At 40.3% G+C, this 12,386-nt stretch overlaps 1 protein-coding gene across 1 annotated transcript in view; it reads left to right on the forward strand.

The window, feature by feature from the left end:
- Window positions 1–254: 254 nt before the first annotated feature.
- The window catches only part of LOC140202087 (scavenger receptor cysteine-rich domain-containing protein DMBT1-like), a 72,853-nt gene continuing 60,721 nt past the window's right edge, over window positions 255–12,386 (forward strand). Inside the window, exons 1-2 of the mRNA XM_072266949.1 lie at window positions 255–285; window positions 7,365–7,589. Of these exons, the coding sequence (XP_072123050.1) occupies window positions 255–285; window positions 7,365–7,589 (256 nt within the window). The remainder of the gene's footprint in view (window positions 286–7,364; window positions 7,590–12,386) is intronic.

The following is a 12,386-nucleotide window of genomic DNA, read 5'->3' on the forward strand; positions in this document are numbered from 1 at the left end:
TATTCGATAGACAACATTACACAACAGTGGCTGACAAGGGAACAAACATGAGTGGCAGGTTAGATGACTAGGAAGCTTTTAGAAATCATCAAAAGGCAAGTAAAAAGTCATTCAGCAGATGAAAAGATGGAATACGAGTTGAGATAGCTAATAATATTAAAGAAGACAGCAAATTTTTCTTCAGGTACATAAAGTGTATAGTAGAAGCGAGGGTACATATGGAACTACTAGTAATTGATGCTGGAGAGGTAATAATGGTGGACAAGAAAATAGCGGATGAGCTAAGTAAGTATCTGGCATTAATCTTCACCCTGGAAGACACTAACAGTATGATGGATGTTCGAGAGTCGACGTATGTGAAATTGCCATTGTTATGGAAATACTTTTGGGAAACTGAAATATCCGAAAATAAATTATTCTCCTGGAACACATAATATACACCGCAGAGTTTTGAGACAGGTTTTGAATAGATTGAGAATGAATTAGTAATGATCTTTCAAGAATCACTTAATACTGACATGGCTTTCGAGGAATGGAACATTGTAAATGTCACCCCCATCTTTAAGAAGGGAAAATGGTGGAAGAAAGGAATTTATTGGCCAGTTAGTTTGACCTAACTAGCTGGGAAGAATTTATAATGCATTGTTAAGGATGAGGTTACGGGTTCCTGGGAGGCACATGATTAAATAGAAGGTAGTCAGCACGGTTTTCTTCAGAGAATTCTTGAAGAAATAGGAAGCAGCATAGGCAAATGAGGATCGGTGGATGTATGCAGTTGGATATACAGAAGGTCATTGCCAGGGTGCCTAACAAGTTATGATCCATACGGTTACATTAAAGAAGCCAGCTGGGTAGCATATTGGTTTATAGGCAGGAGGCAAAGTGTAGGAAGAAAGTGACTGTTTTTTAGTTGTCTGCTGATGAACTAGTCATGTTCCTAGGGGTGTATGTTGGAATCAATTTGGTTTTCCTTATATTTAAATGATTTGGAGGACAGAAGTCGTGGCTTTGTGACCACGTTTATAGAGAATATGAACATAGTTGAGGGGCAGGTAATTTTTAGGAAGTAGAGAAGCTACAGGTTGATTTAGACATATTAGGAGAGTGCGATGTCAGCATTCATTTTGAGAAAACTGGAGTATGAAAGCCACGATGCCATGTTGAGGACTCGTAAACCACTAGAGAGTTGGCTCTTAGATATTATGGATAGTTTGGGTCCTAATCTAAGAAAGGATGTTCTGACATTGGAGCTGGTTCGTAGGAGGTTCACAAAAATATTTGGGGTTTGAAAAACTTGTCATGTGAGGAGCGTTTGAACTACTTTTTTGAATTCAGAAGAATGATGGGTGACCTCACTGGAAACTGTAATGTTGAAAGATCTCGAGAGGGTGGACGTGAAGAGGGTGTTTCCTCTGGTGGCGGACTCAAGAAAAGAGAGGGCTCAACCTCAGAATGGAGGGGTGTCCCTTTAATACGGAGAGGAGGAGGGATTTCTTTAGCCAGAGAGTGGAGAATTTGTGACATTCGTTGCCACGGGCGGCAGTGCAGTCTGAGTCATGGTGTGCGTTTAATGCAGTAGCTCAGGGATTTTTGATAAGTCAGAGCACGATGAGATACACGGAAAAGGCGGTAGATTTGGGCTGAGAAGGAAACTGGATCACAGATGACGACAAGGTGAAGCAGACTCGATGGTCAAATAATTCTGCTCCAATATGTTATGTCGTTATGGTCAAAAACCAGTAATCCAATGTGCGATCAATATTTGAACAGAATTCATGATTCATAGATTTGGAAAGTCTGTTTCGTGGAAACTGCATTGTCAGCAATACAACAGTCACCATAAAATATTTTGCCATGAGCATCGTTAAGTTTTCTCTCGGGAAGAGTTGCGTCATGTTGCGAAAAGTTGTCAGGTTGAACTTTCTGGCTGTCCCCAAATGGTTTTCCCTCCAGCATTTAACATTGTAGCGCTCGTGGTGTTAAATCTTTGCTGCATTTTGAGTTGAAAACTGTGTGCTGCAGGGGTTTGTTAGTATTTGATGGACTAATATTTACTCATATTTTATATCCGGCAGAAAGAGCATATAGAGTCATGGAAAATACAACTTATAAACAGGACTGTCGTCCCATCTAGTCTCTAACCAGACCATATAAATTTCCTACTCGCAACGACGTGCATCAGTACCCCATCACTACCATCCATGTACCCAGCTAATCTCCTCTGAAACAATTATTCCAGTTCCAATGGACAGCTTGCACTGGCAACCCAGTCCATACTCTCACGACTGTCCTACTTAAGAAGTTACCCCTCATGCTCCTCTTGAACCTTTCAAATTTAAACTTTCACCCACAACCCATAACCTCCAGTGTCACCCAAACTCACTGGAAAAAGATTTTTTGCACTTATCTATACACCTCATAATTTTGTATACCTCTATCAAACCTCCACTCTATCATCTACGTTTCATAGATTTGAATCGGAATCTATTCATACTTTCTTTATGACTCACGTCCACCAGTCACGTCAACAAACTTCTATTTTTTCCACACATTTTCAAACAAATTACATCTGCCCTGTAGATCGGTGATCAAAACAGCACACAATACCGTAAATTAGACCTCTCCCACGTTTTATACAACATCAACATACCATCCGATCTCATTTATTCAAGTCTGTGTATTATGAAGGCCAATGTACCGAAAGATTTATTTACGTCTCCTCTACCCGTGAGGCAGGATTGAATGATTATGCAACTGTTTTCCCAGATTCTTTTTGTTCTACAGATTTCCACAGTGTGCTACCATTCACTGTGTAAGAATTACCTGGTAGCATCTCGCACTTGTCTTTATTAAATGATGTCTGCCATTTTCAGACATTTTTTTCTAGCTTTTCCAGATCCCTCTCTAAATTCTGATCAGCGTTATCATTGTCCACTACACACCCAAACTTTGTGTCATCTGCAAGTGTGCTGATCAGGTTAGCCACAGTGTCATCCAGATAACTAACATGGATGACAAACAACAACCGACCTATCACTGATTCCTGAAGCATTCCACTCGTCAAAGATCTCCAATCAGAGGCAACCTACTTCCTTTCTCTGGCTTCACCCACATTGCTGATATCTGGTCGAATTTACTACCTCGTTTTGAACGGTGAGCGAATGAATGTCAATGACCAAACTCTCATGCGTGACCTTGACATAGGTCTTGCTAAAGGCAACATATACAACTTCCATAGCCTTGACTTCATGTACATTCCTGCTGATTACTGCGTATACAAACTCCATAACTTTGATTAGACAGAATTTACCACACTGGAAGACTTGCTGACTCTCCCTAATCAGTTCAATTCTATCCAAGCACTCATTTAACCAGTCCCATAGAGTACGTTGAATAACTTTCCCACTACTGACATCCGGCTCATTGTCCTATAATTTCCAGGATTATTTTTAGTGCCTATTATAAATGCCAGAACAACATTAGTTGTCCTCAAATCCTCCGATACATCACCTACGTAAGCATATCTGAAATATCTGTAATAGAACCTTGCAACGTATTCACTTGCTGCACAAAGGGTCCAAGGAAACACCTTGTCAGGCCCTAGATATTTGCGCAAATCAGCAAGCACTTTATCTTCTATAATCTCAATCAGATTCATTAAGTCGAAGTGGATTTGCATCTCACCTGCAGACTTTGTTTCTATCTTCTGAGTAAATGCGGATGCAAGCATCCGTTTAAGATCTCCCCCATCTCTTTTGGTTCCATGCATCGGTTACCACTCCGAACTTCTACAGGTCCAATTTTGTCCTTTGCAATCCTCTTGCTCTGAACTTATCTGTAGATGTCTTAGTATTCCCTTAACCTTGTCTTCTGGGGCAAAATAATGACTTCGTTCAGTCCTCCTAATTTCTTTCTTAAGTGTTGTCTTCACTCTCTTTAACACTATATCTACTTAATTTGTTCCTACCAGCCGGTCCCTGCTGTGCACCACTTTTTCTTTTCTTATATAGAGACTCAGTATTACTTTAACATGACGGTTTTCTAAGTAATCTTGCCAAAGAGTCTCGGCCCAAAACATCGACTATAATTTTTCCATAAATGCTACCTGGCCGGATAAGTTTCTCCAGCATTTTGTGTTTGTTGCTTGTATTTCTAGCATCTTCAGAGTTGATCTTTTCCCTAAACCTTTTATATTTACCTTTTAATTTGAACGGCACGTACAAGTTTTGTACCCTCAAGATTTCACCTTTGAAGGCCTACCACTTATATAGTACACCTTTTCTAGGTACCTGCATGTCCCAATCTACACATGGCAGGTCCTTCCTGATGACATCAAATGTGGCATTTCTGTCAGTCAACCGAAGTGCTATTTTACGTGTTCAACGTTAATTAGCCCATATTGATTGCCTTTCATGGCTCCGAAATATAAAACACGTTTTACTAATGCGTTAACGTAAATGGGTTTGGTGGGCAACCATGCACTGGCTCCATCCCTGCAGATTGTCACAGTTTGCAAAAGGAGAAATTGGGGCGGACAACATTTGAATTCACCTAGAAAAAGAATATTTAGATAGATAGCTGCTGATTAGGGATTTCCAGCATTGCATTGTGTGGGGTAAGCGAAGTCACTATTTTTGGTATTTGAGGAGGTAGTGGTATATTGCTAAAGACAGACTAGTAGGCCTCCATAATGTTTTTCACACGACTGTGCATTGGTACGTTGGTTCCAAGGCGAGCTGGCTAATTACATCTATAATATGTTGCGCTAGAGCAGACAGAGATTCATAGAAGATGGAATGTTTTTAAATAGAAAGATCTTGAGCTCCGCAGCATCATAATTCGATGAAATGGAACCGGAGGTTGAAGTGGGCTGGGAGAGGTCATATGGGACAATTGTCATCAGAGATCAAAATAAAGCATAAAATAATTGGCGAATTATGATAAAACTGTAAGCAATGGTTAGGCCACAGTTGGAGCACAGACTGCAGTTCTACAGACATTTTGCTCTAGGAGGAGCAGAAGGGGTGAGTAAGATTTTGTTTTCCTGAAATGTTGGTTGTTATTTATGGGGAAGGAATACCCAAAGCATGCAAGGGATAACTGGAAGCTGATAGAAGTATGCAATATGTGTGACGGAATGAGAGTTAGAAATCCTAAGTCTCTCAAGACCACGAAGACAGATATTAAAATTAAAATGGATTTGAGGATAAAATTGCCCTGACGGGAGTGGAGTACATCTGCAACATGCTAGTAGTGACAAACCTTAGAATCCAACAGGTTTTCTGCTTTACAGCATTAATTCTTCGCGCCATTGCCAAGGAAAATAGTTGCCCTCCACCCCTAATATGATGATAATTAAAACGTGTTTTGTAAATCTTCGAATTCTATCCCTGCCCGTTGTGGGTAACGCAAAGAATCTGCACACTCCTGAGTGGCTGAAGGCATGGTGCAGGAGGGAGGAATTCAGATTTATAGATAATTGGACAGTTTTCCAGGGTAGGTGGGACCTGTTCCGGCTGGAAGGTTTACATCTCAACTGGAGGGGGACAAATATTATTGCAGGTATGTTTGCTAGAGAGGATCCAGTGGATTTAAACTGGATACTTTAAACTAGGGAGGGGAACTAGACGCAGGAAGAGATGTAGGAGAGAAGGAAGAAAAAGAAAATAATAAAGTTGTTTGCACAATTAGTGATAAACAGAGTAACAGAGGAAAATTACTGAAATGCATTTATTTTAATGCTAGGAGAATTATTATGAAGGTGGATGAGCTTAAAACATGAATTGATATCTGGAAGTATGATGTGGTAGCTATTAGTGAAACATGGTTACAGGAGGGGTGTGATTGGCAACTAAATATTCCTGGATTTTTTTTTTTTTTTGCCTCAGGTGTGATAGAATCGGAGGGACAAGAAGGGGAGGTGTTGCATTGCTTATCAGAGAAAATATTACAGCTGGCATGATAGATTAAAGGGCTCGTCTAGGGAGGCTATTTGGGTGGAATTGAGGAATGGGAAAGGTGTAGTAACACTTATAAGGGTGTATAATAGACCAGTTATTGTTGAGCAAGAATTGAAGGAGCAAATTTGTAAGGAGATATCCAACATTTGCAGTAAGCACAAGGTTGTAATTGTGGGAGATTTTAGTTTTCTACGTATAGACTGGGAAGCCCATACTGTAAAAGGGCTGGATGGTTTGGAGTTTGTAAAATGTGTGCAGGATAGTTTTTTGCAGCAATACATAGCGGTACCAACTAGAGAAGGGGCAGTATTGGATCTCCCGTTAGGGAATGGGGTAGGTCAGGTGACGGGGGTATGTGTTGGGGAGCACTTCGGGTCCAGTGATCACAATGACATTAGTTTCAATATAATTATGGAGAAGGATTGGTCTGGACCCAGGGTTGAGATTTTTGATTGGAGAAAGGCTAACTTTGAGGGGATGAGAAATGATTTAGAAGGAGTGGATTGGGACAATTTGTTTTATGGGACAGATGTAATAGTGAAATGGAGGTCATTTAAAGGTGAAATTTTGAGGGTACAGAATTGTTATGTTCGTTTTAGGTTGAAAGGAAAGCTTAAAAGTTTGAGAGAGCCATGGTTTTCAAGAGATATGAGACACTTGGTTAGGATAAAGGGAGATACCTACAATAAGCATAGGCAGCATGGAGTAAATGAGGTACTCGAGGAATATGAAGAAGGTATAATTAATGCACAAGAGGTTAGCTTATAGCTGTTTATGAAATTATTAGATGCAGAGGTAGGATATGTCGTCACGATCTGAGCTAAATTAGTGCAGCAATACACGGAGTATTTTCCTTATGTAATAAAGAGCGGTGTTCATCGTGGGAAAGGACTTCATTAACCGGTAATCAGGAACACGTATATTCATTCTTACACGGATTCCAGTCGTTGGATAGCAAAGGATCTAACGTAACGCAAGAGACCTAGTTCACTTTAAGGTTCTTTATCTAACCGCAATTAATTTGGAAAAAGAGAAATGAGCCTGCCGACAGATTATTGATATCTTGATGGAAAGTCGTTAAAATCGTCAAGTGGGCAAACTGATTGAATGCACTTATGATAGAAAGATTGTTCAAGTCGGAATCTAGAATAATTCCGATCACGACGGACACAGCATCAACTTATAACATAAATGTAAAATCTGTTCAGTATGGTGCCAAAATGAATCCACCAGCATGAAATTATTGTGGTGCAGAAGGGAGGAGAAAAAAGCATGTCCTCTCTGTGCTATCAAATTCGAATCCAGATGAAGTGGGAATCTGAAATAATCTCAACTCAGTTCGATTTGACTGCACGTTATTATATAGTCATCATTATGACTTACTTTCAATCTTCTTTTTTTCAGGTCACAGAATTCCAAGACTGGTGGCCGGGCATGACAATTGCTCGGGAAGACTGGAGAAGCAGTTTGGTAAAACCTGGGGAACAGTGTGTGACCTACACTGGGACGTGGAAGATGCTAATATGGTGTGCCATCAGCTTCAATGCGGAGCCGTTGTCTCTGTGCTCGGTGGAGCCCATTTTGGAGAGGGGAGTGGAAAGATACAGAAAGGTGTACTGAACTGTCGGGGTAATGAGTCAAGCGTTCTAGACTGTCCATTTTCTCCAAGGGATCATCGCTGTAACCACAAGAATGATGTCAGTCTAATCTGTTCTAGTGAGTACCAAATCAATACTAAACATTGAAGGCACTTGTATATAAAAGGCCTCTTATAACTGATTCTTCTTATTAAGGACATCTAGATTGTTGTTCTGTTCGATGTGATACCGATTGACAATTTTGAGGTTGAAGGGTGAACCTGAATAGTTTTGCAGTGTTTAACATCAATGATTGAGTTCAATGTGGGGTTCTGAATGCAACATTGAAGAAGTGGGAGGGTGATCAGACAGATGTCATCGGACATGTCGGTATCAATGACGTAGGAAAAAAGAGTGAGGATGTCATGAAGATTGAGTATAGAGAGCTTGGTAGGAAGTTAAAAAGCAGGACCTGGAGGGTGGTAATCTCAGGCTTGCTACCTGTGCCACGTGCCAGTGATGGTAAGAATAGGATGCTCTGGCGGATAAACACGTGGCTGAGGAACTGGTGTAGAAGGCAGGGTTTCAGATTTCAGGATCATTGGGACCTCTTCTGGGGCAGGTGGGACCTGTACAATTGAGACAGATTACACCTGAACTACAAGGGGACCAATATCCTTGCAGGGAGGTTTGTTAGTGCTATTGGGAAGGGGTCAAACCTGATTTGCAGGGGGATGGGAGCCAGAGTGCCAGAGCAAATAGTGGAGCGGGGGTGAAAATAACTGATGTTAACAGTTCATGCAAAGTCACAAATAGAAGTGTTGTGTATGGTGGTAATAATCTTCTTAGATGTGTCTATTTCAATCCATGGAGTATTGTGGGGAAGGATGGCGAGCTGAGGGCGTGGATTGACACATGGGAATACGACATTATCCATTAGTGAAACTTGGCTACAGGAGGGGCACGACAGGCAGACATGTACCAGGGTTCCGATGTTTCATACGTGATACAGGCAGATGAATGAAATGTGCTGGTGCGGGGTGGGGAGTGGAGAGGTGTGCCATTGCTAGTCAGTGAAAATGTTACAGCAGTGCTCAGGCAGGACAGATTAGAGGGCTTGTCGACCAAGGTCATATGGGTGGAGCTGAGAAACAAGAAAGGTATGACCACATTAACAGGGTTGTATTATAGACCACCCAATATTCAGCGAGAATTGGAGGAGGAAATTTGCAGAGAGATGGCAGACAACTGCAGGAAACAAAGTTGTGATAGCAGGGGATCTTAATTTTCCACATATTCTTTGAACTCCCATACTGTTAAAGGTCAATACGGGTTAGAGTTTGTAAAATGTTCTCAGGAAACTTTTCTAAATGAATATATAGAGGAACCAACTACAGAAGTTGTAATATTAGATCTCCCATTAGGAAATGAGTTGGGACAGGTGACGAAAGTGTGTGTAGGAGAATACTTTGGTTCTAGTGATCATAACACCATTAGTTTCAACTTGACCATGGATAAAGATAGATCTAGTCCTCTGGTTGAGGTTCTAAACTGTAAAAATGCCAAATTTGAAGTAACGAAAAGGATCTAAAAAGCGTGGATTGGGACAGGTTCTTCTCTGGCAAGGATGTGATTGGTAAGTGGGAGGCCTTTAAAGGAAAATTTTGAGAGTGCAGAATTTGTATGTTGCTGTCAGAATAAAAGGAAAAGTGAATAAGAATAAGGAACCTTGGTACTCAAGTGATTTTTGAACTATTATAAAGAAGAAGAGAATTGCATGACATGTTTAGGAAACAGGGAGCAAAGAAGGTGCTTGAGGAGTATAAAATGTGCAAATCAAAACATAAGAAAGAAATCAGGAAGGCTAAAATAAGACATTGGGGTATTTGGCAGTCAAGTTGAAGGATAATCCAAAGAGCTTCTACCGGTATATTAAGAGCAAAAGGTTAGTAAGGGATAAATTTGGTTCCCTTGAAGATCAGAGTTGTGGGCTATGTATGGAACCAAAGGAAATGGGGGGGTGGGGGGGCTTAAATGTTTTTGCATGTGTATTTACTCAGGAAACTGGTATGGAGTCAATGGAAATAAGGCAAACAAGTAGTGAGGTTATGGAACCTATATAGATTGAAGAGGAGGAGGTGCTGATTATCTTAAGGCAAATCAGAGTAGTTAAATCCCCAGGACCTGACAGGGTATTCCCTCGGACCTTGAAGGATACTAATGTAATTGCAGGGCCCCTAGCAGATATGTTTAACATGTCGGTATCTACAGGTGAGAAGTTGGAGGATTGGACGGTAGCTAATGTTGTCCCGTTGTTTAAAAAAGGCATTATAAGTAATCGGAGAAATTACAGGCCTGTAAGTTTGACGTTGGTAGTAGGTAAATTATTGGAAGGAGATCTAAGAGATATGATCTACAATTATTTGGATAGACAGGGAATTATTACGGAGAATCAATATGGCTTTGTGCGTTGTAGGTCATGTTTAACCAATCCATTAGAGTTTTTCGAGGAGGTTACCAGGAAAGTGGATGAAAGGAAACAATGGATGCTGTCTACATAGACTTCAGTAAGGCCTTTGACAACGTCCCGTATGGGAGGTTAGTTAGGGAGATTCAGTCGCTAGGTATACATGGAGAGGTAGGAAATTGGATTAGACATTGGCTCAATGGAAGAAGCCAGAAAGTGGTAGTGGAGGATTGCTTCTCTGAGTGGAGGTCTGTGACTAGTGGTGTGGCAAAGGGATCAGTGCTGGGTCCATTGTTATTTGTCATCTATATCAATGGTCCGGATTATAATGTGGTAAATTGGATCAGCAAATCTGCTGATGATACAAAGATTAGAGGTGTAGTAGACAGTGAGGAAGGTTTTCAAAGCTTGCAGAGGGATTTGTACCAGCTGGAAAAATGAGCTGAGAAATGGCAGATGGAGTTTATTACAGACAAGTGTGAGGTATTGCTCTTGGGAAGGAAAAACAAGGTAGAACATTCAAGGTAAATGGTAGAGCAATGAGGAGTGCAGTAGAACGGAGGGATCTCCGAATACAGATACAAAATTCCCTAAAAGTGGAGTCACAGATGGATAGGGTCGTAAAGAGAGCTTTTGGTACATTGGCCTTTATAAATGAAAGTATTGAGTGTTAGTGTTGGAATGTCATGATGAGGTTTTATAGGACATCGGTGAGGCCGAATTTGGAGTATTGTGTACAGTTTTGGTCACCAAATTACAGGAAGGATATTAATAAGGTTGATAGAGTGCAGAGAAGGTTTACATGGATGTTGCCAGGACTTGAGAAACTGAGTTACAGAAAAGTTGAATAGGTAGGACGTTGTCCCTGGAGCGTAGAAGAATGAGGGGAGATTTGATGGAAATATATAATATTACAATGGGTATAGATAAAGTGAATGCAAGCAGGCTTTTTCCACTGAGGCTAAGGGAGAAAAAACAGAGGGCATGGGTTAATGATGAAGGGGGAAGAGTTTAAAGGGAAATTTGGGGGGGGGGGGTGCTTCTTCACACAGAGTACAATGAGCTGCCACATGAAGTGGTAAATTCCGGCTCACTTTTAACATTTAAGACAAAGTTTGGGCAGGTACTTGGATGAGAAATCTATGGAGGGATATGGTCCAGGTGCAGGTCAGTGAGATTAGGCAGAAAAATGGTTCGGCACAGCCAAGAATGAGAAAAAGGCCTCTTTCTGTGCTGTAATGTTCTTGGTTCTATGTTTCTCATACCTATATTTCGAATCTTTGAAGGGATGAAGCAGGGGTCACCCATCAAAGTCTAACTCACAAATTGCAATAGTGTACAATAATGGAAGTTGGTATGTTATCAAATTATTTCAGTATTAGGGTATCCTACTTTCCATGATCATTGGGGATTTGTCTGAAAAACAAAAGATATAAAACAACCACGAATGGATGACTGAAGATATACAGGCGACATACATAAATGGCAGAAATGGTAGATAATATTATTGTCAGTTAAATTGAAAGAAAGGGCTGCAGGTAAGTACGTGAAATTCAAAGCACCAAAGTATGGTATGGGTTTATAGGCTTCCGAGATACCATGTCAACCCTGCAACACTATTATAAAGAACAAAACAAACTAATGCCAATGAAAAAAAAGATAAAAGAATTGCAAGTTTTTAACCAATGCTTTTACTTCAGAAATTGTATTGTACCCTACGGGAAATAGAAGGTGAATATCTTCAGAGAACATTATTCAAATTAAATAAGAGAATATATTTTGACATAATGAGGAAAATGAAATAACATTTGGCAGATTACTACTGACGAGAAGTGTTATAAATTGCAGAAAACAGATGTAAAATAGGCCAAATACTGAAGTATTTAGCACACTTAGTAATTCTTCTCAGAAAAAGTGATTTAACAAATAACCCCATTTCCTTTCACCTGTGCTACCGAAAAGGAATACAATGATTTATTTTCATATGATAATAACTGTTTTGATCTTTGGATAACGTTGAATAAATTTGACCTTACTTGGAAAGGAACTAAACCAGAGATCTTATGCAAAAATGGGCACAGAAGTAGAAAACCTTGGTTTGGGAAAACAATCAACCATCTGTCCACTTTAGTGTGGAGGAATTATCACGTTGAGACACAGTGTGACATTGCAATCGGCGTTTCGCGCTGCAGACTAAAACATAATGCCGTCAACAATGATGAAACCAAACAACCATGTAACAAAATTGCCAAGAAAACAAAATAAATGACATAGTCATTCCGCGAGTAAGAGATGGCTTGTGATTCCCTGTAGATTAGGATCAGAACAGGGCACTTCGATGATTTCATTGAGAAACATTCGAAACACCTGAAACGGACATGT

Source organism: Mobula birostris, chromosome 8, assembly GCF_030028105.1.
Source record: "Mobula birostris isolate sMobBir1 chromosome 8, sMobBir1.hap1, whole genome shotgun sequence".
Taxonomy (NCBI): Eukaryota; Metazoa; Chordata; class Chondrichthyes; order Myliobatiformes; family Myliobatidae; genus Mobula; species Mobula birostris.